At 40.7% G+C, this 16544-nt stretch overlaps 4 gene segments (V, D, J or C); 1 reads left to right on the top strand and 3 right to left on the bottom strand.

Annotated features, from left to right (window-relative positions):
* The first annotated feature begins 205 nt into the window (after nucleotides 1–205).
* Nucleotides 206–9953, top strand: LOC128451034 (immunoglobulin lambda constant 1-like). The segment is given in 3 exon segments: nucleotides 206–215; nucleotides 325–447; nucleotides 9409–9953. Coding segments are annotated over 3 exon segments (456 nt in total).
* Nucleotides 2885–3556, bottom strand: LOC128451257 (Ig kappa chain V region K16-167-like). The segment is given in 2 exon segments: nucleotides 2885–3222; nucleotides 3316–3556. Coding segments are annotated over 2 exon segments (375 nt in total).
* On the bottom strand, nucleotides 7133–8274 carry LOC128451249 (Ig kappa chain V-VI region NQ2-6.1-like). The segment is given in 2 exon segments: nucleotides 7133–7807; nucleotides 7901–8274. Coding segments are annotated over 2 exon segments (384 nt in total).
* A 3021-nt stretch (nucleotides 9954–12974) lies between the features above and the next one.
* Nucleotides 12975–14080, bottom strand: LOC128451259 (Ig kappa chain V region K16-167-like). The segment is given in 2 exon segments: nucleotides 12975–13732; nucleotides 13826–14080. Coding segments are annotated over 2 exon segments (375 nt in total).
* Between the last annotated feature and the right edge of the window lie 2464 nt (nucleotides 14081–16544).

Raw genomic sequence — 16544 nt, 5'->3', positions numbered from 1 at the left:
CAAATTGTGTCACTTTCATTGATGCAAATATGTGTATTTCATTCCCCTTGAATTACAGAGTGAGTAGATGTACAATAGAATTTTCAAAACATTTGGTTTTAATTCTTTGAAGCATCCTGTTTGTTTTACAGCTTTCAAAAAATGTCAAACTATTTTTTTCTAAATATTAATTCATGACAAAGTTAAATCAACATTTTGTTTCGTAATGTTAATAAGTAACAAAAATGTTCACAAATATTTATTTTAAATTTTTAAATCTTGATGGAATTTCCAACCAAATTACCTCAATATAAATATTTAGTGTAAATTGTGTAGTTTAACCAGAAACAAGTGACTCTTCAGTGGACAGACTGTTGTTCACGGTGCAGGAGGTTTTTGTACGAGCACCTAATGAGTCTGTATCACTGTGGTTGACTTTCGGTGGAGGAACCAAACTCAACATTAACTGTAAGTACCAGAGATTTTTACTTTGTGCATTTATAACTTTTATCAAATAATGAACAAGAATTTGATCAAGTTCAGAGATTGACTGGCTGATAATTTTGTTGAATTTGTATCAATCTGAGGTAATCTCATATTCTGAGAGAAAGAAATGTAGTTCAATATGTATTGGTTGTAATTAATTTATGTTGATAAATACATTTATAGAAACATGCTAATAGAAATGTTTCATCTATTTTCATGTACAATGATGATTTTTATTCACATGTTTAGAACGTTTTAAAATATAATTTTCTGAAGCTTCAAACTAAATCATATACAATTTAAAAATGTTTAGTTTGAATTGATCAAACATATTTTGGCACAAAAATCAGATGTTGGACACAAACAGGATTTTATCAGTAGATGCAGCTCAGCTTTGTGTTCACGCTTCATGTGGTGAAAAGGAAGTGAAAGAAACAGACGACAAAGGTTTGAACTGTTTTCACACCAGTGTTTCAGCTCTGTGAGTTTAAACAGAAGAAAATCATCTCAGGGACGAGTTCTTCACTGTCACACGTTGAGAAACAGACGTGAAGACGTCCTCAATAATCATCAATAATCATTATCAGTGAACCTTCTCAGCCACATTGACACTTGAACCCTGCGGCTGATGGTCTGACACTGAGTGAATGATGTTCAACAGTAGAAGTTCTTCTGTTTCATTTGATAACATACAAGAAATCACCTGTACGTCATTTTCCTTCATCCTCATCCCTTTGTCTTTTCTCCCCTCTCTCTCCTCCAGTGGGTGTGGTGCGGCCCACCTTGACCCTCCTCCCCCCCTCCAGTGAAGAGCTGCAGCAGGGCACTGCCACTCTGGTGTGTATGGCCAGCGGGGGTTTCCCCTCATCCTGGAGCCTGGGCTGGAAGGTGGGGGGCAGCAGCAGCTCCTCAGGGGTGTCTCACAGCCCGGGGGTCCTGGGGGGGGGCGGCCAGTACAGCTGGAGCAGCACCTTGAGCCTCCCTGCAGAGCGGTGGAGGAAGGCGGGCTCAGTGAGCTGTGAGGCCAGTCTGGACGGACAGAGCCCTGTCACTCAAACCCTGGACCCTGACCTCTGCTCGGAGTAGAGAGACGACCGGATGGAGTCATTGTGCTCTACTGTGGGTCCGTTTGATTTACATGTGTTCTACTGCAGCTCTGCATGTCTTCATGTCTTTGCTTCCACTCATTATGACTGTCCAATGCTGTATTGTGCTACTTTTGAAATAAGAATAAATATTTCATATTCTCATGTCATTTGTTTTTCATATTTCTCCTTAAATAAAATACATCATCGCCAACATCTGCTTCTGTTTTATTTTAGCGGTAAAAGATATTAATGTAAATCTGTGTTTAACTTCTACTTAGACAGTAATTTCTCTTGTGTGGATCTGCATGAAAACCATGTTTCTGACTTCTGAGTTGAACATTGAACTAAATGATGAAAATCACAAAAGTATCACTTTAGTAGTTTGTAGGACTTTCCTCATAATTCAAAATACTGTCAATAAGTAACAGAAGTAAAAGTTTATGATGAAACCTCAGAAATTAAAGGGAACTTACACATTCAGCTTCAGAGATAATTAGATATTCTGTTCCATCCATCTTCTGATGTGTGAGTGCTTAATGGTAATGAACTTTTGAAAGTGTGCTTATAATAATCATCATATCACTATTGGATGAAGTGTAACTGAATATAAATGACAATCAGAGTTAATAAATAAGTATCTGGCAACATTTAGTCATCAAAAGAAATTGATAAATAACCACAATTGTTTCAGATTATTCTGGTTTTAAACTTGCAGGATGTGCTGGTTGTATGAGCTCAATGTGTTTTATAATACATCGTATATATTCTCTGTGTTTATTGTAGTTTTCTGTTAGAACTCATTCTGTAGAACAACTAGTTGAGGCAGGTTTTTAACGGTACAGCTCCGTTTACAACTCGTGCAACTCGGCCGGTCAACGCAGCGTTCACTGCTCCACCAGAGAATCACCATGAAAACTCATTTGTGGGACTCAAGGGGCGTTTCAAGGGACTTTAGGGGCCTCAGGCAAAAGGGACCTGGGGAGCCTACATTGACCCAAACAACCCCCTACAAAGAAACACATGAACCACATCACTCCAATATTCAAATATATATCTTGTCATCAAAATTATAAAGTGCAGACCGGTGCATCCACATACAGGATAGTGATGTATAAAGTCTATTAAATTAAGTAAAAAATATGAACTTGACAAAGTTGGTTTCATGGGGCTTTGTTTGGAGATTTCTGAACATTTAAAACCGTGAGTTTGCTTCAGTTGTGTTTAGCTTCATTGTCGCTCTGCTTGCAGACTTGTGTTGTGTTCACTGGACCAGTTATTCTCTGTGCAGCTGCAGCAGACCAGTTTCACTTCAGTCAAACTGAGGGAGGTTTTTGTACGGCTCTAAATCACTGTGTTGACACTCCACTGCTGTGTAAACCTAAACAGTAATAATCTCCAACATCTTCAGCCTGAACACCTCTGATGGTTAAGGTGAAGCTAGAACCAGAGCCACTGCCACTGAATCGAGAGGGAGTTCCTGAATTAAGAGTTGATGCGAAGTATATAAGAAGCTTGGGAGCCTGTCCAGGTTTCTGTTGGTACCAGGACAGACAATCTTTAGAATTATGAATATAAACACTGGGGTTGGTTTTACAGGTCAGAGTGACAGTGGATCCTGGAGTAAATGTCACGACTGGAGGCTGAGTCACAGTCATCTGGCCGCTGCATCCTGCACACAAACACATATCATACATTAATCAGCGGAGGTGAAGAGAGAGAACAGGCAGCGCATCACGTCTGAAATGTTGCTGAGTGACTGAACCTGTGAAGCTGCAGCAGGCCAGCGTCCAGATGAGGAGGGTGATGAGAGTCATGGTGGTTGTGGTCGACTGACGGGTCTGAGTCCTGCAGAGTTGGAGTCACAGGACTATAAAGCTTCTCAGTTCAGTGGAGGATCAGCTGACGATGCAAAGCCTCCTCTCTATGGAAATGATTCCTCTGCTCTGAGCGGACTGAAGGTGACGTGGGACACAAACTCAGGAGCGTTGCTGTTTGGATTTACACCAAATATGAAGAAGCAGATTTGAGGGTCGTCAGCATCTGGATTCAAATTGTGTCACTTTCATTGATGCAAATATGTGTATTTCATTCCCCTTGAATTATAGATTGAGTAGATGTACAAAAAACTATTTTAAAAACTCTTTTGAAGCATCCTGTTTATTTAACAGCCTTCAAATTACGTCAAACTTCTTTGACATAAACTTCGAAATTTAAATTCATGACAAAGTTTTATAACTTGTTGTCTCTTAATGTTCAGAAGTAACCAAAATGTTAACAAATATTTTATCATCAAAATTATAAAAGTGCAGACCTGTGCATCCATGTTAATGATAATGAATTAATAAAGTTTATGATCAACGCCCCCCCCCCCCCCCCCCACCACCACCTCAGGCTCATCTTACGTTCAGACTCTGTGTGACTTTAACTCTGAGGAGCAGCGATGCATAAGATTCATGCAAAATACATTTGAGTGCACCTGTCTTTATGAAACTGAGAGGAAGAGGTGACGCTGAGTGAGAACATGTGGACATCACATGAAGGAACTTTCACTTCTGTGTCTGACTTCGAAAAGTTCTGGTCTGCACACATGGGAGAAGTTTGTCTTCAAGGCTTTTTACCAGAAAACATTTGAATGTGATTGTTGTTAATGGACTATTTCATCCCAAACCAGGAAATGTATCAAAATCTAACCACGTGATTTCGTTTCCTCAACTAAATCCAACTGTGACTGAACACTGAAGCCAGGAAGCTGCTCTGGGAGTAACTCTCTCCCTCAAGAATATCCCTTCATGTCTATGAGTAGATGCACACTGCCCTCTGCTGGCAGTTCACCATCATCAATAACTCCATCATGGTGTGAGGCTGATTTTGTTTTACATTATATTTCATTTAGCTGACCCTTTTATCCAAAGTGACTTACTATAAGTGCATTCAACCATGAGGGTACAAACCAAGAACAACAAGAATCAAGAAAGTAGAATTTCTTCAAGAAAGTAAAACTACAAAGTTCTATAATAAGTGCCATTTAAGTTCTACTAATGTGTTTGTTCAAACTTTCATTCAAGGTATAGTCAGAAGAGATGTGTTTTTAGTTTGCGGCGGAGGATGTGTAGACTTTCTGTCCTGATGTCAATGGGGAGCTCATTCCACCATTTAGGAGCCAGGAAAGCAAACAGTCGTGATGTTGTTGAGTGTTTAGCAGTGAGGGAGCAACAAGCCGATTGGCAGATGCAGAGCGGAGAGAACGGGATGGGGTGTAACGTTTGACCATGTCCTGTATGGTGACTGGACCCTATCCATTTGCAGCACGGTACACAAGTGCTAATGTTTTGAAACGGACACAGGCAGCCACTGGTAATCAGTGAAGGGAGCTGAGCAGGGGAGTAGTGTGAGTGGATTTAGGTTAAAGACCAGTGGAGCTGCTGCATTCTGGATGAGCTGCAGGTTGGATGGCACTAGCAGGTAGACCTGCCAGGAGGGAGTTACAATAGTCTAGAGGTGAGATGACCAGAGCCTGAACCAGAACCTGCGCCACCTTCTGAGTGAGAAGGGGACGTGTTCTCCTGATGTTGTGCAGCATGAATCTACAGGAACGTGTTGTTGCAGTAATGTTGGCCGTGAGGGAGAGTTGACTGTCGAGTGTCACACCCAGGTTCATAGCAGTCTGGGTGGAGGCTAACACAGAGATGTCTGTCAGGTTTCTGTTCTTGTTCAAGCTTTTCATCACCATGTACATCAGTCATTTCATGCAGCTCTGATATTAGGGACAGAAGTAAGTAAGTACGAGTCATCTGACCTCAGTGACCCCAGGCCTCTGTTTTATTTAAGTATTCTCACCCTCTGAGAAAATACTCTGAGTATCAATTAGACTAAATGTGACAATGAAGTTTACGAGTATCAGGCTCATTGGAATACTTTGTGAAAAAAATAAAGCTGAACATGTCAATTCCATTCAAACTGAGCAAACTGCATCTGCTAATAAAGATAAATCCATGTGAATAAAAAGAGCTGCAAAATGTATCATGAGGCCTAAAGAGACCTTAGTTAGATAGACTGTCTATATGAAGGTATAGACATTCTGATTACTGTATAATGATATATAAGGTCTATATGTATATAAATACAGTTTACTGAGTTTCTATATATAGTTATATGTAGTTTAAATAAAGATATATCCTGTCAATTGCTATATCAGCATCAGAATCAGGTTTATTGGCCAAGTAAGTTTGCACAAACAGGGAATTTGACTCGGTAAAGTGGCTCTCAGGTGGTTTCACAGAATACACATCACGAAACAAACATAACAAAACAAAACAAAACAAAGCAAAACAAAACAATACAAACAGTCCGAACAGAGCGACGGTCTAAGAAAAGAAGTGCAGGTGTGCATATTACAATTATCCAGTGAGGGTGAAATAAGTAAACATATTTAAATATAATTATAATATATATTATATATAATATAATATAATTTCGGGAGTAACGGTGCAGTGGTTATTATAAGGATCCAGAGTTATTGCACAGTGCCACAGTGGGTTGGCTGTTCAGAAGTGAGACGGCGAGAGGGAAGAAACTGTTTTTGTGTCTGGTGGTTTTGGTGAACAGAGATCTGTAGCTTCTACCAGAGGGGAGGAGTTTGAAAAGGTTGTGACCAGGGTTTGAGGGGTCTGCAGTGATCTTTCCTGCCCGTTTCCTGACTCTGGATGTTTACAGGTCCTGGATGGTGGGCAGGTTGGCACCCATGATCTTTCCTGCAGACCTGACTGTCCGTTGGAGTCTATTTTTATCCAATTCTGTGGCCGATCCAAACCAGACAGTTATGGATGTGCAGAGAACAGACACGATGACTGCAGTGTAGAGCAGGATCAGCAGCTCCTGAGGCAGGTTGTGCTTCCTAAGCTGGCGCAGGAAGTACAACCTCTGCTGGGCCTTCTTGAGAATTGTGTTGATGTTGGGTTCCCACTTCAGGTTCCTGGAGATTGTGGATCCCAGAAACTTGAACGATTCCACAGCCAACACAGTACTGTTGAGTATGGTGAGGGGGTGCAGTGCTGGGGGGCTCCTCCTGAAGTCCACTGTCATCTCCACGGCTTTAAGTGTGTTAAGCTCTAGGTTGTTTGCGACCGCACCACAGGACCAGCTGTTCGACCTCCCGCCTATATGCAGACTCATCTTTATCCTGGATGAGGCCGATGACTGATGTGTCGTCTGCAAATTTTAGGATTTTAACAGATGGGTCTCCTGAGGTGCAGTCGTTTGTGTAGATGATATATAAGGTTTGTATAGATTTAATTAGAGTCTATTGACTGTCTCAATAATATATTTATTAACCAGTTTAATAATATAATCATCTTTTCATAATATATTCATGAAGAGACTTTAAAAATAGGATGACAGTCTATATTAAATTTGTAAAATCTATAGACAATCAATAAAAATATATGTGCAGTCTATATGTCTTTAAAAAACATTAATGCAAAGATAGATTCCACAAATAATCTATATAAATATGTCTACAGCCTATGGAATTCACCTTGCTCTATATAGGATTCTTGATTATACTAAAAATACACCATGAATTTATTTACTGCAAATACTTTACTTGAGAAAATCTATTTTGTACAAACTTGGTAAAATTTTACAGAGTTGACTGTGGAAAATAAGAGAATAAGCAAAGCTTGAGGTGAAATGATATTTAAATATTACAAACTGTTCATTGATTTGTAGGAATAAAGTGATGTAGTGAGTAAAATAAAATTTTGAAGAGCTTCATCTTAGGTCTGAAAGTGTGTGATTGTGTCTGTTGTGCTTGGTGAGGTTACTGTCAGTCTCTGTGTTCACTGGTCTGTGTCCCACTCTCTTCCTGCTGTAACAGCTCATGTCTCTGCGTCTGACTGAGGGAGGTTTTTGTACGACTGTAAATCACTGTGTCAACACAGCCGCTCCATTTACTAGATGGCCGCTCAGACAGTAGTAAACTGCTGCATCTTCACTCTGAACTCCACTGATGGTCAAAGAGAAGTCAGAGCTGCTTCCACTTCCACTAAACCGAGCAGGTATCCCTGAATGTCTATTGCTCACCCTGTATATTAGTAGCTGTGGAGCCTGTCCAGGTTTCTGCTGGTACCAGTACATACAATCAACAGAACTACAAGTGTCAACTTTGAGGTTGGTTGTACAGGTCAGTGTGACAGTGGATCCTGGAGTAAATGTCACGACTGGAGGCTGAGTCACAGTCACCTGGCCTCTGCATCCTGCACACAAACACAAATCATACATTAATCAGCGGAGGTGAAGAGAGAGAACAGGCAGCGCATCACGTCTGAAATGTTGCTGAGTGACTGAACCTGTGAAGCTGCAGCAGGCCAGCGTCCAGATGAGGAGGGTGATGAGAGTCATGGTGGTTGTGGTGGACTGACGGGTCTGAGTCCTGCAGAGTTGGAGTCACAGGACTATAAAGCTTCTCAGTTCAGTGGAGGATCAGCTGACGATGCAAAGCCTCCTCTCTATGGAAATGATTCCTCTGCTCTGAGCGGACTGAAGGTGACGTGGGACACAAACTCAGGAGCGTTGCTGTTTGGATTTACACTAAATATGAAGAAGAAGAATTGAGGGTCGTCAGCATCTGGATTCAAATTGTGTCACTTTCATTGATGCAAATATGTGTATTTCATTCCCATTGAATTACAGAGTGAGTAGACGTGCAATATAATTTTCAAAACATTTTGTTTTAATTCTTTAGAAGCATCCTGTTTGTTTTACAGCTTTCAAATGATGTCAAAATATTTTTTTAATATTAATTCATGACAAAGTTAGATGAACTTTTTGTGTCTAAATGCTAAGAAGTATCAAAAATGTTAACAAATATTTTATTTTTATTTATTGAATCTCGATGAAATTTCAAGCCACATTAGCTCAATATAAATATTCAGTGTAAATTGTGTAGTTTAACCAGAAACAAGTGACTCTTCAGTGGACAGACTGTTGTTCAGGGTGCAGCAGGTTTTTGTACGAGCACCTAATGAGTCTGTATCACTGTGGTGGACTTTCGGTGGAGGAACCAAACTCGTCAGTAACTGTAAGTACCAGAGATTTTTACTTTGTGCATTTATAACTTTTATGAAATATGAACAAGAATTTGATCAAGTTCAGAGATTGACTGGCTGATATTTTGTTGAATTTTTATCAATCTAAGTTAATCTCATATCCTGAGAAAAAGAATTTCAGATCAATATTTATTGCTTGTAATCGATTTATGTAGATACATTCATAGAAACGTACAAAAAAACAAATTGTTCATCTATTTTCATGTACAATGATGATTTTTATTTACATGTTTAAAACGTTTTAAAATACAATTTGCTCAGGCTTCAAACTAAATCATAAACTGTATAAAAATGTTTAGTTTGAATTGATCAAACATATTTTGGCACAAAAATCTGATGTTGAACACAAACAGGATTTTATCAGTAGATGCAGCTCAGCTTTGTGTTCACGCTTCATGTGGTGAAAAGGAAGTGAAAGAAACAGACGACAAAGGTTTGAACCGTTTTCACACCAGTGTTTCAGCTCTGTGAGTTTAAACAGAAGAAAATCATCTCAGGGACGAGTTCTTCACTGTCACACGTTGAGAAACAGACGTGAAGACGTCCTCAATAATCATCAATAATCATTATCAGTGAACCTTCTCAGCCACATTGACACTTGAACCCTGCGGCTGATGGTCTGACACTGAGTGAATGATGTTCAACAGTAGAAGTTCTTCTGTTTCATTTTATAACAGACAAGAAATCACCTGTACGTCATTTTCCTTCATCCTCATCCCTTTGTCTTTTCTCTCCTCTCTCTCCTCCAGTGGGTGTGGTGCGGCCCACCCTGACCCTCCTCCCCCCCTCCAGTGAAGAGCTGCAGCAGGGCACTGTCACTCTGGTGTGTATGGCCAGTGGGGGCTTCCCCTCAGCCTGGAGCCTGGGCTGGAAGGTGGGGGGCAGCATCAGGTCCTCAGGGGTGTCTCACAGCCCGGGGGTCCTGGGGGGGGGCGGCCAGTACAGCTGGAGCAGCACCTTGAGCCTCCCTGCAGACCAGTGGAGGAAGGCGGGCTCAGTGAGCTGTGAGGCCAGTCTGGAAGGACAGAGTCCTATCACTCAAACCCTGGACCCTGACCTCTGCTCGGAGTAGAGAGACGACCGGATGGAGTCATTGTGCTCTACTGTGGGTCTGTTTGATTTACATGTGTTCTACTGCAGCTCTGCATGTCTTCATGTCTTTTCTTCAACTCATTATGACAGTCCAATGCTGTACTGTGCTACGTTGAAACAAAAATAAATATTTCATGTTCTCTTGTCATTTGTTTTCACATTTCTGTTTTTACTTTATTAAAATAAAAAATGTCATCACCAACATCTGCTTCTGTTTGATTTTTTCTGCAGCAAAATATGTTAATGTAAATCTGTGTTTTACTTCTACTTAGACAGTAATTTCTCTTGTGTGGATCTGCATGAAAACCATGTTTCTGACTTCTGAGATGAACATTGAACAAAATGATGAAAATCACAAAAGTATCACATTAGTAGTTTGTAGGACTTTCCTCATAATTCATATTATTGTCAATAAGTGACAGAAGTGAAAGTGTATATGAAACGTGAGCAATGTAAGGGATATTACACATTTAGGATAAGAATTAATTAGATATTCTGTTCCATCCATGTTCTGATGTGTGAGTGCTTCATGGTAATACACTATTGAATGTGTGATTATTATTATCATTATATCACTAATTGATGAAGTGTAACAGAATCTTAATGACAAATAAAGTCGATAAATAAATATCTAGCAACATTTAGTCATCAAATGAAATTGATAAATAAGTACAATTGTTTGAGATTTTTCTGGTTTTAAACTTGCAGGACGTGCTGGTTGTATGAGCTTAATGTGTTTTATAATACAACGTGTATATTATGTGTTTATTGTAGTTTTCTGTTAGAACTTGTTGGGACATGATATTTGTGGAACCACAGGCCTACTCTTCGGCCTACATGGTAGTCAAAGCCTGAAATCAAGCATGGTCTTTGTTCTTGAGAAAACCTCCCGAACTCCATCTCTCAGGAGGCTGCATGTCCGTTTGTTCCAGGCAACTTTACCCAGAGGTGTGAAAAGCCAACAGGGTCAGCTCCAATTGGTCACTCTGGCCCCATGACCTGTGAGGTCACCAGGCCAATATAAGGCCAGGTATCCCCCTTCTCTCTCTCTTTCCATCAACTTTCCAAGGAGGAAGGCTGCCGGCCTATCTTCCTGCATTGGCCAGAGGAGAAACCTGATTTCTCCAACTCAAATCTTCTCTTCCCATCCAACGAGAGGAGGTCAAAGGTGCAGCTTCCAGCTCATCTCACTAAGTAAACCTCGTTGCATCTCAAGCTCTTCCAAACTCCTAGCAGCGACTCGATGTCCTGCAGGTACGATTCAACAAGCATCTGAGCTGCACAGCTCAACAGAGCCGTGAGGCAAAAACCTTACGACCAGCCCAGAGACTTCACAGAACTGCGAACGGAACCACAACTTCCTTTTCCCCTTTCCAAGGACTGGTAACACAACCTGGGCTTAATAATTATACTACGCTGAGCAAGACTGTTTATTTGATTCTGTGTGATGTTTATAAGTTTGATATGTGTTGTGATATGTTGGTTATAAGTTTGTCGAAAGTAAGGTTAGTTTGTAATGATCTTCACGGTCTTTCTTTGCATATCTCTCTGACCCTTTCATTCTCTGACTTAACATTTACACAGACACACGCATATCTCTTCACCTCATTTAAATCTTCCCCAGCTACCGGTCGTAGGGGAGAGCGGGGTAATGTGGGACATTTTTTACATTTGCTCCCCTCTAGGCGAGCTAAACGGATATATCAGTAAAATTGACACATTTCCCATTAATTCAGGATGTGTTCTAGCAATGGAAATGATCAGAATGTCTTCAGGACAGAGGGCCGTGAAAATATGATTGTTTTAAAAAAAGTAGTCTTGTGTCCCACTTTACCCCAGCTACGGGGTAAAGTGGTCCACTTACTTTTTCCACTTTAAAACTACCATAACAACACATGTTGTAATAGTTAAAATCCCGAAAGCTAGATTGACAACCACTAATATCAGACTAGTAACAGAATCATGGGGATTGGTCAATTAAGCACATTTATGATTATTATGATTCATGTGATCTCTTGCACATCCTAGCTTACCGGCACATTGTTTCTCTGTCCAATTGGCAGGGACAGGGATATTGTTTTTCTCTGCATAGTCAAATCCCAGTTCACGGCACTTAACTGGAGCAAGGCCATGGAACTGGTCAGCTAGTTGTTTCAAGTGTTTGGCAAGCTCCTCCTCCATCTCATCTGTGAATATTCTCTTTACCTCAGCTACTGCACCCCAGGCTACTGATTTTACTTTCCCTTTGTCTTTACTTTATGAATCTTTTGAGGGTTGTCTTATCAATATTTCTATCCCTTCCAGCTTTTCTTAAGGACTTCATTCCTTGCATGACCTCAGCGGCTGCACTCTCCATCTCTGCGAGGGGTGTTTGGCCCCAGGTTGTCTTCCTGCTATAGTTTCTTGGCATGATGGCTTTTCTACAATGATTATCACATTAAAAATAAAACATATATAATGTAATATAACACTAAAATATATTTAAGACTAAACTTAACTTGTGCTTCATGGTGGGGTAAAGTGAGACACTGTCCCACTTTACCCCACAGCATTCGTCCCACTTTACCCCGAAGCCACAATTTTAGAAAAACAACATCTTTTATCAGATCAGGCTAATCTTCAGCTAGCATCAATCACATGGTTTTATATGTTGGAAGTTCATCAACATTTATGATATAAGTTTTTCTACCTGAATCAGTTTGTTTTGACACAGCAGTTGACTAAGTTCCAAGCAAGAAATTTTACTTTTACATGCAAAAAACAAATTTTTCTGAAAAAACATACTTTCCACAGCACCTACACCAACTTCTCCTTTATGGCAAGGGTGGAAAGGGAGGGGCTTGAAAACATAATAGTCACATGACCACAAATGTGTTCCGTTGCCTAGATATAGGGGGTGTTTCACATCACCCGATGTCCCACATTACCCCGCTCTCCCCTAAACAACTTCTGAAGGAAGGGGGGGCCGTTAACAAAAGGGGGGGGGGGGGGGCAGCTATCTTTAGGGGGGCAGCGACCATCTAAGAAGTCCACAGGAGGTTGTCACTCTTTTGGCAAGCCACCATTTTGAGAGCACCCTGATCTACATAGGCACACACACACTCACATACACATCTTTGTTTAGTTAGTACATTTGTTGGTACTTTGTGTTTTTATACTTTATTATATTCATAATAAATGTTTTTCTTTCAACAATGTTGTTTCATTAATGTTGAATTTTGCCAACTGCTACACTGTCAAGATCTCCATAACCTTCACTGTTCATTATATAATCTTTGATAGTAAATATTTAGATTTCTAATTGAACTAGATCTGAATGAGACTGATCTTTACGTTTGATTGTTGGTCCCTGTCACCATGGTTGTGCCCCGTCGATTATAAATTATAATTACAAATTGTATTATTCTTAATTGATAATTGGACTGTTTTTCAAATAAATAAAGTAGAAAATATAAATTTGACAAAGTTGGTTTCATGGGGCTTTGTTTGGAGATTTCTGAACATTTAAAACTGCGAGTATGTTTCAGTTGTGTTTAGCCTCATTGTCGCTCTGCATGAAGACTTGTGTTGTGTTCACTGGACCAGTTATTCTCTGTGCAGCTGCAGCAGACCAGTTTCACTTCAGTCCAACAGAGGGAGGTTTTTGTACGGCTCTAAATCACTGTGTGAACACTCCACCGCTATGATAACTCTGACAGTAATAGTCTCCAACATCTTCAGCCTTAACACCGCTGATGGTTAAAGTGAAGCTAGAACCAGAGCCACTGCCACTGAATCGAGAGGGAGTTCCTGTATTAAGAGTTGATGCTAAGTATATAAGAAGCTTGGGAACCTGTCCAGGTTTCTGCTGGTACCAGGACATACGATCACCAGCACTTGTGCTATAAACACTGGGGTTGGTGTTACAGGTCAGTGTGACAGTGGATTCTGGAGTAAATGTCACGACTGGAGGCTGAGTCACAGTCATCTGGCCGCTGCATCCTGCACACAAACACAAATCATACATTAATCAGCGGAGGTGAAGAGAGAGAACAGGCAGCGCATCACGTCTGAAATGTTGCTGAGTGACTGAACCTGTGAAGCTGCAGCAGGCCAGCGTCCAGATGAGGAGGGTGATGAGAGTCATGGTGGTTGTGGTCGACTGACGGGTCTGAGTCCTGCAGAGTTGGAGTCACAGGACTATAAAGCTTCTCAGTTCAGTGGAGGATCAGCTGACGATGCAAAGCCTCCTCTCTATGGAAATGATTCCTCTGCTCTGAGCGGACTGAAGGTGACGTGGGACACAAACTCAGGAGCGTTGCTGTTTGGATTTACACTAAATATTAAGAAGCACAATTGAGGGTCGTCAGCATCTGGATTCAAGTTGTGTCACTTTCATTGATGCAAATATGTGTATTTCATTCCCCTTGAATTACATAGTGAGTAGAAGTACAAAATAATTTTTTAAGAACTTTTTGTTTTTAATTCTTTTGAAGCATCCTGTTTGTTTTACAGCTTTCAAATGATGTAAAACTTATTTTTTTTATATTAATTCATCAACTTGTTTTCTCTCAATGTTCAGAATTAACAAAAATGTTTACAAATATTTTATCATCAAATTTATAAAACCCCCCACACACACACACCACCTCAGGCTCATCTTACGTTCAGACTGTGTGACTTTAACTCTGAGGAGCAGCGATGCAGTAAATTCATGCAAAATACATTTGAGTGCACCTGTCTTTATGAAACTGAGAGGAGGAGGTGACGCTGAGTGAGAACATGTGGACATCACATGAAGGAACTTTCACTTCTGTGTCTGACTTTGAAAAGTTCTGGTCTGCACACATGGGAGAAGTTTGTCTTCGAGGCTTTTTACCAGAAAACATTTGAATGTGATTGTTGTTAATGGACTATTTCATATGAAACCAAGAAATGTATCAAAATCTAACCAAGTGATTTTGTCTCCTCAACTAAATCCAACTGTGACTGAACACTGAAGCCAGGAAGCTGCTCTGGGAGTAACTCTCTCCCTCAGGAATATCCCTTCATGTCTATGAGTAGATGCACACTGCCCTCTGCTGGCAGTTCACCATCATCAATAACTCCATCATGTTGTGAGGCTGATTTTGTTTTATATTATATTTCATTTAGCTGATGCTTTTATCCAAAGGGACTTACAATAAGTGCATTCAACCATGAGGGTACAAACCAAGAACAACAAGAATCAAGAAAGTAGAATTTCTTCAAGAAAGTCAAACTACAAAGTGCTATAACTAAGTGCCATTTAAGTTCTACTAATGTTTTGGTTTAAACTTCTATTCAAGGTATAGTCTGAAGAGATGTGTTTTTAGTTTGCGGCGGAGTATGTGTAGACTTTTTGTCCTAATGTCAATGGGGAGCTCATTTCACCATTTAGGGGCCAGGACAGCAAACAGTTGTGATGTAGATAGATAGATAGATAGATGGATACCTTATTAATCCCGAGGGAAATTCCGATCATCCAGTAGCTTGTACACTTAACACATCACTGACATATATGCATAAATCACATACATCACATATATCACATACGGAGAGCATATATACAGATACAGGTATGGAATGCAATGATGTGATTGTGTCAGTGTCCAGTATTAAAGTGATTTTGTGCTGGAGTGGATAGTACAACAAAATATAAACTGTATTTATGTTATAAAAACAGCAGAAATATATATATATATATATATACAGGAATATCAATCAATCAATCAATCAATCAATCAATCAATCAATCAAATTTTACCTATATAGCCCATATTCTCAAGTTACAATTCTTCTCATGGGCTATAACAGGGCGTGGCACCCTCTGTCCTTAACCCTCAACAAGAGTAAGGAAAAACTACAAAAAAACCTTTAACAGGTAAAAATACATAGAAACCTCAGAGAGAGCCACATGTGAGGGATCCCTCTCCCAGGACGGACAGAAGTGCAATAGGTTCCACGAATATGGTCATCTCATGCCGGGAAGATCTCTCCCCCGCACTCTCCCTCTGTGTGGCGTTATGAAGCCGAATGGCTCTGGGGACAAAGGACCTCCTCAGCCTTTCCGATGAGCATGACAATGACAGGAGTCTGCCACTGAAAACGCTCCTCTGACCTATGAGAGTTTTGTGAAGTGGGTGGTGCTCATTGTCCAAGATAGACTGCAACCTCAACAATGTTGTTGAGTGTTTAGCAGTGAGGGAGCAACAAGGCGATTGGCAGATGCAGAGCGGAGTGAACGGGCTGGGGTGTCACGTTTGACCATGTCCTGGATGGAGACTGGATGAGCTGCAGAGGTTGGATGGCACTAGCAGGTAGACCTGCCACGAGGGAGTTGCAATAGTCTAGATGTGAGATGACCAGAACCTGCGCCACCTTCTGAGTGAGAAGGGGACGTGTTCTCCTGATGTTGTGCAGCATGAATCTACAGCAGGGATGCCAGGGTGGCGGCCCAGGGTTGTGTGGAATGACAGGCTCTCATTGGCTAGTTTGTTGGTGGCTCAGGGGTGAATGAGGAAGTGGAGGGAGAAGACGAGTGTTGATGTTAGGAGTGAAGAGACGACACACTGACATCTGAAGGATGTTATGAAAATAGCCACTGCCCAGAAACTGTCCCCGATATGGACAAGCTGGTGAAAGATAAAAGATGTCTGGCTTCAACAAGTAGCTGAAGAAGGTTGGTCTCCCCATTTATCATAATCCAGTGTGATATGGGTCGGAGGGAATAAAAGTGGTTGGGGTTGACTGATAGCCAGGCTAGTGCCATATAGGCATATGGGTGTGTGGAAAT

This window comes from Pleuronectes platessa, chromosome 11 (assembly GCF_947347685.1).
Source record: "Pleuronectes platessa chromosome 11, fPlePla1.1, whole genome shotgun sequence".
In the NCBI taxonomy this organism is placed as follows: domain Eukaryota; kingdom Metazoa; phylum Chordata; class Actinopteri; order Pleuronectiformes; family Pleuronectidae; genus Pleuronectes; species Pleuronectes platessa.
The sequence above is the reverse complement of the archived record's forward strand: the minus strand, read 5'-3'. Positions and strand labels throughout refer to the sequence as shown.